The sequence below is a fragment of the Periplaneta americana genome, chromosome 2, assembly GCF_040183065.1.
Source record: "Periplaneta americana isolate PAMFEO1 chromosome 2, P.americana_PAMFEO1_priV1, whole genome shotgun sequence".
Lineage (NCBI taxonomy): Eukaryota > Metazoa > Arthropoda > Insecta > Blattodea > Blattidae > Periplaneta > Periplaneta americana.
In genome coordinates this window covers 63799216-63818431 of record NC_091118.1, presented here as the reverse complement: position 1 = coordinate 63818431, position 19216 = coordinate 63799216, and the positions used below count along the sequence as shown (strand labels likewise).

General features: G+C 36.0%; 1 protein-coding gene across 1 annotated transcript in view; it reads left to right on the top strand.

Annotated features, from left to right (window-relative positions):
- The window catches only part of loco (locomotion defects), a 245590-nt gene that overhangs the window by 204049 nt on the left and 22325 nt on the right, over positions 1-19216 (top strand). Inside the window, exons 2-3 of the mRNA XM_069817876.1 lie at positions 9205-9324; positions 17597-18001. Of these exons, the coding sequence (XP_069673977.1) occupies positions 9205-9324; positions 17597-18001 (525 nt within the window). The remainder of the gene's footprint in view (positions 1-9204; positions 9325-17596; positions 18002-19216) is intronic.

Sequence of the window (19216 nt, the reverse complement as noted above, 5' to 3'; positions counted from 1 at the left end):
AAGTTACTCCAGCAATTCCGCTTCAGTTAGTTAAGGGGTACACCTTACAGCGGTAAAATTTGGGAAATATTCAACATTTTTACCTCCATTACTGTGTCTTGTACAATAATGAAAATTAGTATGTATAAACCACTATTCTTCTGCTATATGATAAAAATATTTTTATCATTTAAAATATATATATATTTTTTTCAAAATGGTGGCTGTTCACTATGCAGTAATGAAGCGTTTCCCTCACAACTCAAAAACTATCCAGCTTCTATGATGAAAATGTTTGTGTGTATTTATTTATGCATGTCATATCTACAATATGATGCAAAACCACTTCTCTACCTTTGATAGATTGTCTGATAAAAAAATAAATACATTTTAAAAAATTGTCGAATATTAATATTTTCTTCTAACACAAAATAAAAAATATATATATATTATTTATTAAGGAATGTAGTTGAAAGAGCATGATATTGTAAACATGAGTTTCAGCAATAAAATAAATGAGAGAGAACATGAAAAAGTTGACAAGTTTATGAGTTATGAGAGAAACGCTTCATCACTGCACAGTAAACTGCCACCGTTTTGGATTTTGAAAAAAAAAAAAATATATATATATAGACTATATATAATTTTTTTAAATCGTAAAAATATTTTTTATATATCAGAAGGGAAGTGTTTTACACTTACCAATTTTCATTATTGTACAAGATATAGTAATGAAGGAAGAAAATGTTGAATATTTCCAAAAAAAAAAAAAAAAATTACTGTTGTAAGTGAAAACCTTGGAAAAACCGTCAGTCAGGTAACTTGTCCCATCCAGGATTTGAATCTGGGCCCGCTCGTTTCATAGTCAGACATGCTAGCCATTAGTCCACAGCATGGACTGTAATTTGAGTAAGGAAGAAATTGTGGACGTAGAAGTTACGTTTCACGCCTTGAAATACTCTTAATTGATTCATTATAAAGCTGTAAAAATTAAATCAAGTTATGATTGCATCTGTTTATGCGTTTGCAGTTTAAATATTAGCAAATTTATAACGATTTTTCTCGTACAAGTTCCCTTAAGGCACAGAGAAGAGGCACAGTACTAATGTGAAAGTCAAAAAAGCTGCCAAAGCTTTATGACCGTGGCGGGTGTTGGCTGTATTGGGTCGATGTAATGTAATGCCACTTTGTGATGAAGCCACTTGTCTCCTAATTAACATGTTGTTTTCCAAGAGGCACTTTGACCCATCTGTTCCATTATAGGAGCCGGACATGACACTTTTATTTATGGAAAGCCCTTTAAATTTCCTCTTTTAATTGGACAAGATATTTCTTGAACCGTTTCAGAAATGTCTCTCTCCGTTCAACAACCTTCCTCACATAAACTGTCATTAAACTTTTATAGAGTTAAATAACTTCTCATCCAATCTCTTGTCTTCATCTCGGCCCGGTAATATGAGTAACAAACACATCTATTTGTCGATTCATATAAAGAGTTGTTCAAAAGACGAGAAAGATTAGCAAGTTATCTAACTTTGTTAAGTAAATTTATAGAAAATAAAAAAAAAATGGATTCCGTCGATTCGTTTACGAGTAAGATAAAAAATTGTAAGATAAAACTACAAATTTATTTTCAGTAATAGTAAAATTATAGAATATTCACTTTAAATTGTTAAAATATGCTCCGTTATTGGCTAGACCAGCCATTTTCAACCGTGTGTCACGAATGATTCTCTGGTGTGCTATGAGAAAATGAATATAGTAAAGATTGTCGTAGTAAAATAAAAGAATAAAAGTGAAAACAGTAGTAAAAAAGTAAATTCAAATAATATACGTAAAGATTAATTTTTGGTCCTACAGAATATATCTGTTATGGTAACAATTATTAGAGGAGAAATTCGATCCGGTGCTGGGATTGAACTTCGGCGTAGCTCAGTGGTTAGAGCACTTGGTACGTAGAACCAAGGATCCGGGTTCGATCCCCGGCGCCTGAGCGAATTTTTCTCCTCTAATAATCATTAATACTCATAGTCCACGAGAGTCAACATTCAGCGAATGCGGTATAAGTCAACATTTGGTAAACATATTCCCTCTTACAACCCTCAAAATACCCTTCTGGTTCGGAACCATTGGTTTAGATTACATCTTTAATGTGCCGCATGTTGGAAAAAATGCAGGGCTAGACAATAATATAACATATTTTGGAACTCAAATGGGCCCAATGATATTACCCAAAACATACCAGCCCACACATTGATCTTCTGTGGAAACGGAATTCATTAAGGAACAAGTACGGTTTCTAACTGCCCCAATACCTACAATTGTGTCTGTTGACAAATCCGTTCAAGAAAAATGTCACCCCAAAACAAATGAAGACTCCACTGCAAAAGGGAGAATGTCGAATGTATTGCATTTTGCAGAAAATACAATTTAAACTTTGACATTCCCATTCTTTGTGTGGTTTACCAATTCTTCAACACGATGTAGATCTGAACTATATCTTTCTTGCAGTGCAACAAATGTATTATATTCTACTCCCTATGATCTATACTACTGAACCTTCATCTCATTTTTCACAAATTTACGACATTCCCCCTTTTGCAGTGGACTCTTCAAATGTTTTAGCAAATATGAATAATCTTCAGTTATCTGAAACCTATCTTCACAAAATTTCTTTCTTGTGTCACAGTCGTCTTCGCTGAGCTGTTGCTGAATTTGTATATTGTAGGGACAGAAAAGAAATAGCTCAGCTTTAGCACTTTAGAATATTTCTGCGTAAATAACTTTACACAACTAAACGTCTTTACTGCCTCCCTCATAATTGAGGTTTTCTCTGGAATAAGAACTTAACTATAAAATCTTGGATTTGAAATTCAGAACATCAGACATTTTAGGTCTGGTGTAACAGCATCGGGCAGAAAGACAGTCAAATGTTTGTAGAAGGCACTATGTTTGTTGGAGGGAAATAATACTTTGTCAGGAGAGAGGATTCAATATATACTGAAACGGAAAGGTGACGTAACTTGCGTTAATTTGTTACTCCAGGAAACGCCTCGGTTACAAATTTTAAACAAAAACCATTGTGTTGCAACTGAAAGCGCTTCTTTTTACTTCGAGTGTGAAGTTGTTTAATTCAATTTCAGCTTCATTTTTCTGCAGGAATCGCATCAGTTTCGTCACTAAAGGCAGAGGCGAATCCCCATGTGTTCGCTTCATGCATCCGAGATGGCAAACACATGTTGCAGCTTGTTGACTGCACAATGGAAGAGGCCTTGACACTGCTCTGTATGCTACTTATTGTTTGCCAAGATGCTACTGTTTCGCTGTGCATCGTATCGCTACAATCTCTAACCTGTGATGTAATGAGCACAAAGTGTAACGAACTTGCCGTGTGTCAAATTTCTGTTTCGAAATTCACGACTTTGCTCTTTGTATTCACTTGGTTACAGAAGTTTAACGTTAAATGCTCAACGTTGCATTGTGTCACATATACAGGATAATTCAGTGAAAGCTTGCAAACCTTGTACAGGAAATAGGAGATGTTCTACAGAACATTTTGAGATAGGAAGTCAGATTAAGGAGATGTGATCGTAAACATATCTATCGCTATCGCTTATGTTTTCCATATTATATACATTTATTATTTACATTTATTTACACTTATTTATTACTTACATTTCGTATCTTGGAAAGAAGACTCTCACAAGTGCAAAAATCGTACTGATGAGATATTTGAAGTTTAATGTGTAACAGGTCCATTTGATTTACTGTAGTACCATACAGACACAATTATGCCCTGCCTCCAAAATTCAGATTTTAACCTGCCGCTTGTGGCTATATAGAAACAGATAGAGAATGTTTTTTCTCTATTAGGCACCAGTGTTATATCAATTTATGACATTTTTGCACTTGTGGCACTCTTGTTTCCAAGGTGCGATTTATTTACACTTATTATTTACATTTTAAAATTATTTTCATATCAGTTACAAATCTGAGTTAAGAGCGTACTATTTTGTTCCTTACTGCTCGAATTTACATTTAATATATACTTTTATTATTTACATGCAGCCAATCCAACATGTTTTATTTTTTGACCTATCGTTCACAAGGTGGTTCTATCATATTTGCATTGTCACATTACAAAGCATGATTTTAGTCAACGACAGACCCTTTCAGACCATTTGAAGAATTAATCACAGTACTTGTAGCCTGTCTATATGTGTGTTATTTACTTATGTATTTATTTAGTTATTTACCTAATTATTTATGTGTATCTGTTTGTTCTGTTCTGTCTATCTGTCTGTCTGTCTATCTATCTATCTATCTATCTATCTATCTATCTATCTATCTATCTATCTATCTGTCTATCTGTCTGTCTATCTGTCTATCTGTCTGTCTATCTATCTACTCGTATCTATCTATATATGTCTGTCTATCTATCTACTCGTATCTATCTATATATGTCTGTCTATCTATCTACTCGTAGCTATCTATCTACTCGTATCTATCTATGTCTGTCTGTCTGTCTATCTATCTGTCTGTCTGTCTGTCTGTCTGTCTTTCTGTCTGTCTGTCTGTCTATCTGTCTATCTGTCTATCTATCTATCTATCTATCTATCTATCTATCTATCTATCTATCTATCTATCTATCTATCTATCTATCTATCTATCTATCTATCTATCTATCTATCTATCTATCTATCTATCTATCTATCTATCTATCTATCTATCTATCTATCTATCTATCTATCTATCTATCTATCTATCTATCTATCTATCTATCTATCTATCTATCTATCTCTACGTATCTAATATCTAATCTATCTCGTACCTACCTGTCTAACTATCTATCTACCTACCTACCGTACCTATCCATCCATTTATCATAGTCATATGAAGTTATCAACGCGGAAATTTACTGGAAAAATTGCGAAAACCCGTAAATTTCATAGTAAAGAAAATCGAGCTGTTGGCAGTTTTAATATATTCTTGAGAATTGCTTCATTTGTGGAACAGCTATCAATACCTGCCAGTTGAGAAATTGATATAGAATTCTAGATAATCTCCTGCATTCATCCCCCCTTATAAAGTTATCATGTCCCAGTTACAGGCCTTCGTTTCGGCTGCAGCACTTCACACATTCTGCTCCAGTTCTCCGAGCATCTAGATAATTAGTACTGTGTGTATGTACATGTAAAAGAGGTGTCCGTACTACAACTCTACATTTCATTTATGTGTACTAAATTGGCCGGTACACACACACACGCACGCACGCACGCACGTGCCCACCCAAATGAAATCGTACCTATCCTTCTGCTCTCTTACTGTTCGCAGAAATATTGAAAGCGAAGCTGAATTTTAATTCAGCCGAGTGTAGTACGCGGTCTATGATTATTCTACACGCTTACACGACTCGCAAAAAATTGCAAGAGTCCAATTATGATTCACACAGTGTGTTCGAGAATGAGGTGAACACAATGTTAGCATTTTATAGAACCTTCATTTATGACTAAGAATGACGTAATATGTTCCCAGTCTATATAACTACGTGTAAGAATACAACAAACGGTTACTGTCTGGATACCAGGAAAGCAGGTGTACGTTGTTTCCTCAAGGTCAAACATGAAATGTACTCTTACTTGTAGTTCTTTTGCTTTGTCACTGATGGTGGAACACCACTCTAGTCCTTCTTGAAGTCAGCTGCTGGCTTCAGTGGCTTCACTATTCCGGTCAGATTTCAAGACTTTGTGGCTTTTGGAGCGGATATTCCGCGATTACTTCGAATTTCTCCTGTTATTCTCGTTCCAGAATTGCTCTCTTACCTTCTTGTTGTAGGCCTATCTCTGAATGACCTCTATAATTTAAAGGTAACGTTGAATAGACTTCACAGTTTTGCATCATCTTTAATAATCTCTGAAGTTTAAAAAACACGTTAAATACTTACAATTATCATATTCTATGAATGATCTCTGTAACTGTAAAGAAAATATCAAATCATTACAATCATCTTATCATCTGTGAATGGCGTGTGTAGTTGAAATGAGGAGCATAGTATCAAAGACAACTCCATTTTTTTTTTTTTTTTCGATTTCGAGATATTGATTGTTTCTCATAGAATTTTGTGTGCTGAAAGCGATTCTGGAACTGTTTAGGTTCAAAAACCGACAGAACAGTGCGAAAATAGCACTTAATTGTGCGCTTTAGAATCAAAATTTAGAAAACTCCACTGTGGCTTGGTATTAAGTTAGGACAATTCCTTCAGTAGCCAATGAGAAGCCCACATTCGTACCACCTTTTCCCATCACGCATCGCGAATCCAACATGGCTGATTGTTTATATAATCGGTTTGTGGATGAATAAGTACTGTTTTACGTAAATTTGCTTTGAAACCGAGTTAGAAGAGACTTAGATTCAGAAGTAGACAACTCCACTTTAAATATGGCTTTGTTGGGTTTCAAAAACAGACAACTCCATGATTTAGTTTCAGAGATGGACAACTTGACTTTTTAAACTTAAATTTCGACCAGAATATTAATTTTAATCACATTTTGAGACAAAAAATATTTCTGTGACCCATGAGAATGTTTAAAAAAAATGTACGTATAACGGTGACATTGGTTTCCAGGGATCTAGTCTTTCACCTCTCCTGTAAAAAAAGCAAAAGTGGAGTTGTCCAACTTTGATACCAAGCTCCTCAAATAGAGTATATAGTAAAGAATTACAATGATATATTCATTGTCTCTGAATACCTAATGTTGATGAAGAACGTTGAATAATTATTACAATAATTTTATTTGTCATCACATCATCTCTGAATGATTTCTGTAGTGTAAAGGGAAAATCAAGTATTACAATCACAAATAGTATATCATCATCTGTGAATAGTAAGTAATTGTAAATGTTATCTTCCCTGTATGTTTCAAAGGAAAATTTTATAACGAAAACTGTTAAGGGACGAAAAACATCGGAGGGATTAAATAAAATGCTAAAATGTAACTTAGATTTTGTTTTTCCTAACATAACAGTGTTATTTCTGCTACTGTTTCATGAAACTCTACGAGCCGTATGTTAAAAACAAGAGACATAATAATAAAAAAATAATTGACTAAAGAAGAAATAAATGTAAAATTCTACTACTAATTCCACAATTTGGGGACATCTGGACGACATTTACGGCTGACCACTAGGATTCAGAATACAAAGCAGAGGTTAACTTAAAAATAAAGAATACAGAGATGATGTGTGAAATGGAATTTCTAGCGTATTATCGCGTTGTGATCGAGTATTAATATTGTGATAGCGAGAGAAAGTATGAAAACGGGCGAATAAATATGAGGGGGATGAAGTGTGCATAATTCGATATAAAATTGCAGTTACAGTAATAATTTTGCCTCTCCAATAGCTTCTCTAGCTTAAAGAACACATTAAATGAAGAATTACAACCACTGTTATAATTTCTTCGTCTCTGAAGAGTTGCAGGTAGGCCTAGAATTGCTATCTTAGTCATTGGAATGGACTTATTGGCGTAAATTTAGCATTATAAATAATTATTAAAACAGTTTTGTTCTCATCGTACCTTAAAAGCTTCTGTAGCAGAAAAGATTAAATAAAAAATTGTTTCTTTCAACACTTTGCATGAAGACTCGCCATTACTGAGATATATGTTGAAGATGTGTATTGTAACATGAGCACTGGTCGACCTTGTCTTACACGTCGTTGTTGACTCATGATTATGCTAACAAACACAGCACGTTTACATTTCCTTTTACATTGTTCTTCCTATCTTTGCGCATACCAAAAGAGAATATCCATAGCAGAGCCGTAGATTGCAATAGGGACTTACGTGTGAAGCTAACCGGTAGTTTCTCAGTAAAAGTTACAAGATTTTATGCAAAGCCTGTGAAATTTTTAGTAAGTAAAGAAAGAGGCTTTTGAAACCTAGGGACGTTGTCTAATCTGATAACTGAACCAGTCTTTAACGCAAATATATGAAGTCCATAGTATGTGTTGGAGAATATCTTTGTGTTGGCTGACAAGACCGAGCACATTCTCGTGATACGATAGTGGTTATATGGAGTTGGTGAAATGTTCGTTAAGTCTTGCAGAGGCTATATATATTTTTCTTATTGCTGCCGCTTTATAGTGTATTAATATATTGCTCATTTAAAATGTCCCGTGCCATGGCTCCGTGGTCAAAGGCGTCATGCCTAGGAGTAGCGTTTCGGAATGAGCCCTGGGGGAAGACATTTTCTCATGAAATTTCGGCCAATGTATGAGACCAGTGCCCACCCAGCATTATGATGAATTTTGAGGAGCTACAGAGAGTACCGAAATCCGGTTTTCCAAGCCAGTTAAAACAGCTGGCTACACGTTTCCTCCGTATAGTTAGGATGATTTTTTATCTCTGCTGACGCATTAGGACAGATTTATTATGTTGTATTACTTTTCATATAAATATGTATAAATGAAATAAGCATTATTTTAGTTTCGTAATATTAAACGTGTAAAATTTAAAATGAAGGATCGAGGGGGAAAACCTGATAGGTCCGAAATTACTGATTTTCGTTTTTTTTTTTTTTTTTCGATATCATGTACGCTAGTAGCTCAGGTAGTGTAGAGTTGTAACATTATTATACGGAATTGCAGCATGATTCGTGCAGAGAAATTCGAAGAAAGACAACCCAAAAACAATAGAATAGGCCTATAGTGGATTTTGAAACCTTTAATTTGTTCACTTGTAGGAACAGTAAAATGTAACTTATCAGGTTTTTCACCTATACTCTTCAAATATAAATGCCTTTACATGCAATACATTCGCATTGCAACCGGCATATTAGATGAGTAGAAGATACGCGTATACAGTTTCCAGAAAAAAAAAATGGCCCGAGCCTTGATGGGAGTCCACCTGTATGTAGACAACAAGTTACGCTCGACTGTCCACAAGTAGCATATATGCAGGCGCTCTTGTTTACTGCACATGCAGTGTGTTGTATCTGGGCGGGTCTTTTTTTTTAAACTTGTACTGTAGTTGCTAGTCCAACAAGGTAAATTACATTTACACATCAAGCGCCGTGCTAAATCGGCAACCAGCGAAATTAGCTTGTTAGTCATGTGACTATTGTAGAAAGACGTATTGTAATTTGGAACCTTACTTCCTGACTTAGTAACTACTGTATTTTGAGGTAATGCAATTGTTGATGTTACAAATTTATTTTTTGTTCACAGCATGAAGGCCATGAACCCGGTGTGGAGCTGCAAGATGACGAACCTCAGCGCGGAGTTGCGAGTTGGGCTTCTTCCTTTGAAAAACTTCTGGGTGATCCAGCAGGCCTGCATACCTTTGCTGTAAGTTTCTGTATGGATCCTAATAACATGTCATAAGTAGCTTTGAGAGAGAGAGAGAGTCTTTGTTATTTAGTGAGAATGATACCACTGAGACGTTTACAAGAACTAAAAGTGTAACAACTTCAGAAGTTATATGCCTACAGTAGATCCCTTGGATATTAAGGACAGAGTTTTTAAATTTTTTTTTTGTATAAAAATATTCCCTGTGCACTTAGGAAGTTGACAGTAAGAGGTTTTCTGCCTCTTATATATAATACAACAGTGTGGCACAGACACTCTGTGCTGGTGACCTGCTTTAGGGCTTTATTTAACCCTCTTCAGGTCTTAGGTTTAAGAAAGTTGATTATGTTGAAAATCTGCTAGCGAAGATGGAGCGGCAGAGAAAGGTTGGAGATTATTATTAGGGGGCGGATGTTGATGAAAAAGCATCTTATTTTTCATACTAGGACGATGCCTATTAATATAGAAATCTATGTTAATATCAACGTAAAAAATAATTTCTTATATTATATTTTTTGCATTTTTGACGTTTTTTAACTAATGAGTCTTTTTTATATTTTTTTCGGCATTTTTGGTCATTTTTAATACTTTGAAAAACTTTTAGATCATTTGGAATGCATTTTACTTTCTTCTTTACCGATAGGTCTGTTAAATCATTTTCTAACCAAATAGATCAGTAGTAATTACTTACTGAATAAGTGAATAACAGTGAAGTCTGAGTTTCTTATTTTAGAACAGACTCTAAAGTCCATCCCTCGTTCCACTGAAGGCTTCACTTCACGCAACGCAAGTAATATAAAATGCTTGACAGCAGCTTAGTTTAAGTGAGGGCTTTGACCGCTGCTGTTCTTTTGTCGGTACAAGGGTGTCTTTAGAATTTATGTTTGAAAGGGGGGAAACTTTCACCATGTCCTGGGCAGGACGTTGTGCCCTCACCATGGTTCTTAAGAGATGTCTACTGTAGTAGACAGTATTTTTGACACAAAAAGAATGCACGCTGCGCCCACAATTTATTTTGTCATTCACACTCCCTCATCTGGAAGATCTGGTAACAAAAGTGAAGCGTGAGAGGAGGAGGAGATGGAGAATGAAGGCACTGACATGGACCACCACTGATTGAAACACATTGTAAACCCTCATTAAAATCTATAGTTTTCTCTTAAAACCTTCATTTTGTTGCATGTTCTTTTCCCTCCTCTCCGAGATTTGCAAGGCAGGTATTGAAACAAGGTGACTAATGTTTAAGAAGTTGTGGTGCGAGTACGATGAATAATATTTAAATGTCATTTTCTTTTAATTTTATGTCATTTTTTAATTAGTTTAAGGGCATTTTAATTATCATTTTAAGTAGATTTTTAGGTCATCAACATCTGCCCCCTAGTTATACTGTATAAGCTTATTGTCTAGTGCTGTCGTGCATTCAGCAGGCGGGAGACTGATATGTGGCTGACCCTGTGGTATTGTTTGGAAGAGATTAGAAGTGAAATTTTTATTAATAACTTTATGTGTGTATTTTATGTTTTTGTGTTTTATGTATTGTGTGATGGGTTTGACTTTAGTGATTGTGTATACTGTTCTATTTTGTGTGTGTGGTGATAAGTGAAATGCTTTGCGTAAAAGTCTACGTTCTAGAGATTCTAATTCTGATAATTTTGAGAAACTCTGGAGAACAGCTGACACGCGTGTAAAATTGACGATCGGATAATTGATTTATAAATGAATGCAATTGTATGTGGCCGACACCCTGGCTTCACTTGGTTACCTGCAATATTGTATAGGAGTTTAATGGCTTGTGTGATGCGTGATTTAATTTTGATGATGTGTCGGTGTAATTTTAATTTGTTTGATATGGGGATGCCAAGGTATGTTATGTAGGGCATGCAACGATTTTTATATAGGCCCGATCAACACGTCAGTATTACATTCCCTTTCACAAATTTTCCTTTTTCTCAAAATTACATTTTTAGATGTTCAAAATGGTCCATGTTCATGCAGTTTTCAGAAAATTCAGTGAAAATTTTCATACGTGTTCAGGAATGTATTATCTGAGATCTAACATTGACAAATTTTAAGTATCTTGAAAATTAAGAGCTAAAAATTTTATATAAATGAAAAATATGAAAACAGATGTCTGATTTTCAAGAATTGATTGTATCTAAACTAATCTAGATATAATTAATTTTTCAACGTTGGTGTCCATGAATCAGGGTACATGTAAAAAAATACGAACTTGCTGTATTTAAATGTGATGCGCTTTGAACATAATTATTATGTCACTAATTTGCGCAGTAACTTCGAAACTAGCAGTCCGATCGAGCTGAATATTTGCAGCATCTTATTCTTAATGCGTATAATAAATAAACGGTTAAAAATGAAAGAACATCTGAATTTTAATTCATAGTTCAAGTGTGTTTTTGCTTATTTCTGTATGTATAGATCTTCGTATGTTTGAGAAAAAATATATATACACACTAGAGATTAACAACGATCGAGAAAGCAAGACTAACAGCGCCCGCAAAGCCGAAAACCCGCAGGACAGTGTTATATACATCGCGTCGTTGAAGTAAAGACTGCTTGTGAGTGTTTCGAGACGTCGAGATTGATCACTCCCGAATACCCGAACGTCAATCAGCCTTGAATCGCCACAGTTGTTTATACCTGACTGAACTTTTATCTACTTTGGCAACTGTTATATATATGTATAAACAATCAAGTAGCCTATATGAAACATCATCTCTACCTTTCAGTGTATAATAATCCGTTCCCCAGTCTTTATTTAATTACTAGGCCCTTATTAAAAGACTAGGAATTTTTTTTTCATATGTTTGAGATCGAGTGTGCAATCTCAAGTAAAAAGATATTAACGTTATGTTTTATGTTTCTTAGAAATGCAAATTTATTTGAGAATTGTTTCTTTTTATATTTATATAACCATAGGTAATATCATATAATAGAACCAGAACATTTTGATAACTAAGATACTGTTCTGTTTTGTCTTTTTGTCTCATTTAAACATTTATAATGTTATTTATTTCAATGATATGTTATTCAAAGTTACGAACACTTCCCATGCCGAGCAGATGCTATTTCGAGAATGATGAGCGAGACTCGAAGCGCACGAGAATGACGAGACGAGACTCGAAAGACAAATGCAACGAACACAGCGAGCGAGAGCGGCAGTTAGTTTTGTTCAACTCTACTACACACATATATGCAACTTTCCATATAAATTCTATACTTTTAATTTTCTCATACCATACTTACATTCTATTTCACTCGCTAGACTCTAGAGCATCGCCATAGATGCTGACGGCGATTGTGCACTGGAGACATCATGTTACCTCATTCCTTGCAGGGATTTCCTGATGGCTTAATGATGGGATGAGTGTGGTTAACTTACTTCCTGCAGTTTTTGCATGTACCGAAAGTGCAAAGTGTAGGAAATTCCTAAAGAATTCTATCTACTAAAGTCCTCTTGAGTGATAAAAATGTATCTTTTCCATCTATTCATAAAATACCATCTCTCTTTAACTCTTTTAATGTATCATCCTTTTCAAAATTCACATAGCGAAAGCACTGCTAGCAATTGTTAGCAGAAGAAGAGATGATACTAAAGGACATACTACTGGAGCTAAATGACAGCTGTGAGCAATATGGGATGAAGATAAATATAAATAAGACGAAGAGCATGGTCATAGGAAGAAAAATACAGAAGATAAACTTGCGAATTCTAAATGAGACAGTAGAGCAAGTGGACAGCTTCAAATACTTGGGGTGTACTATAAGCAGTAACATGAGCTGCTGCCAGGAAGTCAAAAGGAGGATAGCAATGGACAAGGAAGCTTTTAATAGAAAAAGAAGCATCTTCTGTGGACCTCTGGAAAAAGAACTAAAGAAGAGACTAGTGAAGTGCTTTGTATGGAGTGTGGCATTGTATGGGGGTAGAAACATGAACATTACGACGAAGTGAAGAGAAACGATTAGAAGCATTTGGAATGTGGATATGGAGAAGAATGGAACGTGTGGACAGACAGAATAAGAAATTAAACTGTGTTGGAAAGAGTGGGTGAAGAAAGAATAATGCTGAAACTGATCAGAAAGAGGAAAATGATTTGGTTGGGTCACTGCCTGAGAAGAAACTGCCTACTGAAGGATGCACTGGAAGGAATGGTGAAAAGGAGAAGAGTTCGGGGCAGAAGAAAATATCAGATGAAATAAAAAAAAGACGAGCTAGTTAACGACTCTGCTCAAATTAAACCAAAGCATTACCATTTGCTACATTAGTAGTTATTGCCTATTGTAAATAAATGTACATTCTTTCGTTAATTGAAATTAAAAATTTCTTTATCAATAAAATTGTCTGCTCATTTGTTCGAACCTATGCGTGGAAACTGAAATGTACTGTAAAGTGGAGTAAACTTACTTACGGCTTACATTGCCTCCCTCACATAAGCCCGCCATTAGTCCCTATCCTGTGCAAAATTAATCCAGTCTCTAGCATCATATCCCATCTCCCTCAAGTCCATTTTAATATTATCCTTCCAACTAACACTCTAATGTGCATTTCTGAATTCGCCCAGACGTGCTACATGCCCTGCCCGTCTCAAACGTCTGGATTTAATGTTCCTAATTATGTCAGGTGAAGAATACAATGCGTGCAGTTCTGCATTGTGTGACTTTCTCCGTTCTCATGTAACTTCATCCCTTTTATCCCCAAATATTTTCCTAAGAATCTTATTCTCAAGCACTAGATCATAAAATATATATATTTTTTTTTTCAGCAGTCGGCCTGGTTGGCGCAATTGGTATAGCGCTGGCATTCTATGCCCGAGGTTGCGGGTTCGATCCTAGGCCAGGTCGATGGAATTTAAGTGTGCTTAAATGCGACAGGCTCATATCAGTAGATTTACTGGGATGTAAAAGAAATGCGGGACAAAATTCCGGAACACTGGCGACGCTGATATAACCTCGGCAGTTGCGAGCGTCGTTAAATAAAACATAACATTTTTTTTATATTCAGCCCTATTAAATAAAAATAAAAATACTTGAGAAATGGATGTGATATCACGATTTAAATCTTTTTTATCATCAACTTATTTCAGTTTACAGTATGGGAAAAGTTAATTTCAGAGGAAATAGGGAGGGATTACGCCACGCGATATACTCTATAAAATCTTGCCCTTCCCAAAAGCAAAAAACTGAAACGACGTTCCTGCTTCGTGTTCACAAATTCATGCCTATAAAGGTATCGTTTTTAAGCTGAGTATGCACTTAAAAACTGTATTTATAAACATTTACATTGCAACTGCTTATAAACTGTTATCGCAACTGCTCGAAAACAGTAACGGAACATTGCTGTGCGTCTTTATCCGCCAGTTGTTCTTGGCATCATGTCGAGTGAAGTTGTGACGTGCATAGCGTTTATGATCACTGAGAAATCTCTCCGAAAAATAAATTAAAACTGACGGTTAAAACAGACTTTTGCAGAAGGTGCAGTTACGCAAACAGCGACTAGCAGATTCTAAATTAGACTGAACATAGGTTCAGAAATGTTACTAGAAAGACTAGGGCCTACTGCTTTTGACATATCATAGAGTAATAATAAATTTAGGGATTTGTTTCTTCCATCAATCAGATTACCTGTGGTACGGTACTTTGTTTTCTCGAAATAAATGTTTTATATTTGCATTCAAAATATCGAAACAAACTGCAACAACATGAAGCTATCGTAAATGCTTCGGGATGGAGGATACGTGAAGCAAGCACATAGCACTCATCAAGTCTTCCAAGCGTCTTGATAGGCGAAGACATACAGTTATTATTGCAGCGTGTTTCCAATTGAGTAATAAAAAAAACAGCCGCTTTCGTAGCGAAACAGCTGAGATACTGTTGCGAAATTAATGTCACACATCGTATCTTAAGATGTTGCGTCACTAGGCCAGCCATGCTTGGGGTCCCCTCTTCGACCAAAGAAATCATGGATCATCAACATTAGATTTTATACACCCTTTGTTAAAATTGTTATGAAGGTGCTTTATCACAACATTAAAAACACTGTATGGAAAAGGAATGTGTTACTTGCTCTTAAATGAAATTAACAAATTTATTAATAATGAATCAGGAACAACAGTTAATTTTAACTGAAAAGAAGGTAATGGAATTTGTTTTACGTAATTTAATGGCTGACCAAAACAAGGTTGTAACAATAATTTTCTAGTGTTGAATTAAGCATGGAACATCGTTTGTGAAGCGCTGTTGGCCCATTGCTATCCTCCTTTTGACTTCTTGGCAGCAGCTAGGGTTACCAACTGGTTTTGAAGAAAGTACGGGAGACTAAGTGATCTACATAGAAAATTGACAAATTATTCATTTCAGTTAGCGAAATACAATTATATTATACACTTAGGCAGTTAGGCTTAAATTAAGAATATTTTGAGATATTTTGCCCCGCTTAATAGTTTCAAACAAATTGTAAAAATTTCCTACATGAGTAGTGAAACCGTGATTTGCAGTTCTGATTTGGTTAGATGTGTCGTGCTCCTGTGTCGACATCTGTTCACTTGTTCATAAGGGAAAAGACTCTGCAAGAGCTTTGCTGCTTGGTATGCCTACAGCACAACTCACAAGTTTCTTTTTTCTTTCTAAATTTGTAACTCTAACATTGTTTGATTTTAAACTACTGAGCTCTGAAACTATTTCTGGCAAGTATTACCACAGTCTAGTATATACAGTCACGAAGCTTGAGTTGTGAGGGTACTAGGAACAAAAGACTGTGTCGGTACTATTTCACATTGTCTGTTATGAGGCGATAGTAACGATCCTAGTGGTTAGCAACTATCCATGGATGCATATTTACTACGGATTGAGCTTCGTGACTTTATATACTAGACTGTGGTATTACCTTCTACAGAGATTGTACATTTCAGTGCACCTCTGGAACAACAGAATCCATCGTATAAGTCACCTTCTTTCACGGAAAAATGAAATGTTTGAAATAGATATTTACATTCTGCAAAAATAAGGGAGAAAAATGCTCGAGAAGAAAAATATGGGAGTCGGGAGATTGTTAAAAATTAGGGCTAAATACAGGAGATCCCGGGAAACACGAGAGGGTTGGCAACCCTAGCAGCAGCTCATATTACTACTTATAGTACACCACAGTCTAGTATATACAGTCACGAAGCTTGAGTTGTGAGGGTACTAGGAAAAATTGACTGTGCAGGTACTATTTCGCATTGTCTGTAATGAGGCAATAGTAGCGATCCTAGTGGATAGCAACTATCTATGGATGCATATTTACTACGTATAGAGCTTCGTGACTGTATATACTAGACTGTGGTACACCCCAAATATTTGAAGTTGTGCACTTGTTCTACTGCCCAGGGTGCGAATTAAAATTTCTGATGAGGAGGGGATAGAATTCTAGGTAGAGAATACCATACATAAAATTATTATTATCCTGATTCAATACGCCTCAACGCTTGATCGCACTGAGTTGCTTGTCTTGCATCTTGATCATAATAATAATTAGCCTATATCCATGAACAGGCTTAAGATAACATGTGTAATTCCTAAGTTATTGATTGTTGTCAGCTTGTCGGTGATGATAATACCTCAATATTATTTTCTTTGCTTACTTTATACCGTACTTTATAAAGTATACTTGTATTAGAACAATTGAAGGGTTCAGAGCCATAGTGGGCCAAGCGCCATTTATTAAAAACGGAGAAAGCAAGGGTTAAAGCTAAGTGAATACCATAGTTTAATGAAGATTGACATATCATTTAGTTTTAGTGTGTATACTTTATATTACTTGCTGTATGTTTCCATTGAATTATGGTGATAACTTCATTTTAACCCTTGTTTTCTACGGTTTTAGTTAATGGCGCTTGACCCACTATGGTTCTGAACCCTTCAATTATATTTTGTAAGGCGGGATAGAACTTATCCCCAGCAGGGATGTTAATATGAATTTATGAAAGGGAGATAACTTTCCAACAGGGGGGGAAGTCCCCCTCATTACCTCCGTTAATTCGCACCCTGCTACTGCCTCATTTCGAAGTCACGCGTTTACTATTTTATTTTTATTTCGATGACCATGGCCTTCGTCTTCTTTGCATTTATCTTCATCCTATACTGCTTACAGCTGGTATTTAGCTCCGGTAATCTCCACTTACCACAACTACTTGCAACAGTTTATAAACAGTTGTAATACAATGTTTCCGAGTGAATACTAAGCTTCAGAGTTATATTGGTTACTGTTCTGTTGCAGGAGTTCTTGAAGAAGGAGTTCAGTCACGAGAACATCTACTTCTGGGTGGCATGCGAGAAGTATCGGTCTTTGAGCATTGCCAGCGAGCGTGCTGCTGCCGCCAGGGACATCTTCGAGCGCCACCTGTGCCTCGGGGCGTTGGAGCCTGTAAATGTGGACTCCCATGCGCGCCAGGACACGCAGGATGGCCTCACAGAAGCTGCTCCGACATTATTCCTACAGGCGCAGAAGCAGATCTTCAACCTCATGAAGTTTGACAGCTATCCGCGATTCCTAAAGTCTGAACTGTACAAGGAGTGCCTTGTGAGGGAGCTGTCGGGTCAGGAGCTGCCTTTTCCTGGAGGGGACGACCTTGACACTGGCTTGCAGCTCCACACAACTGCAGACTCTCCTGGTCACAGCAAGGTAAGGGGATGATTGAAAGGTCTTCCAAGGATGTCGCAGTAAGCAGATCTTGACACCACAGTCTAGTATATACAGTAACGAAGCTTGAGTTGATGAAGGTACTATACTTGTTTTTTTGAAAGATGGGACATGACAGTTAAGCGGCTGAGCTTGGAACTACAGTGCTATGTTGCCAATATGGACTACCATGCTCTCAGCTGATGGAAGCTAGCAAATTGACGTTAAGATGGCTGACGTTAAAACATTCATCGACAGTTGACGCGAAGGTAAGAAAACAATACAAAAATCGACAGAGAATCAAAGACGAAACGTACCAATGCTAACATTGTGTGCACAATAAATATCGCCAATAGAGCTATTAAGCACTCAAGACGTGGAAACGGTAAGTTTGGTACCGGTAACTCAACCGTTGTTACCATACCAACAGGCCTACCACGCTATGTGACATTCAGTTGTTTTTCCGAACACAACGCTCCTGTCATGTCCCATCTTTCAAAAAAACAAGTATAGGAACAATAGACTGTGCAAGTACTATTTCGCATTATCTATGATGAGACGATAGTAGCGATCCTAGTGGTTAGCAACTATCTATGGATGCATATTTACTACGGATTGAGCTTCTTGACTGTATATACTAGACTGTGTTGATACTGAGGACCTATATTTAATCCTATCTCATATTTTCATCATCATCATCATCATCATCATATTTGTAATGGTCTTCATAGTATGTCATTGACATGCATACACACAGAATCATGTTATATGCCCTTCATACACTTCTACTTAATGTGTCTAATTAGGAAATAAATTATTTGTAAATGCTATCTTCCCTGTATCTTTTACAGAAAAATATTATAAGGAAAGTGTTAAGGGACTAAAAAAATACGTCGAAATGCAGGCAGAATTACTTTATTTTGTTAATAAGTTAATTAAATAAAATTCCAAAACGTAACTTCATTTGCTTTATTTAACATTTTACGTTTATTTCTCCTACATCCATCTATATCCTGTCACTCCACGTTGAAGCATAAGGTCAATATGAATATTAGCCATCGAACATGATTTGATTCCATTGCCTTCACTTCACTCCAGGATTGTCCTGTCGTCTTTGTCCAAGAAGATTTAGCTCATCCTCTTTTACGAGATCCCTGAAGGTTCCAATCCAAATGTTCATAGTAATTCCAATCCAAAGCTTGTTTTTCTATCACGGAA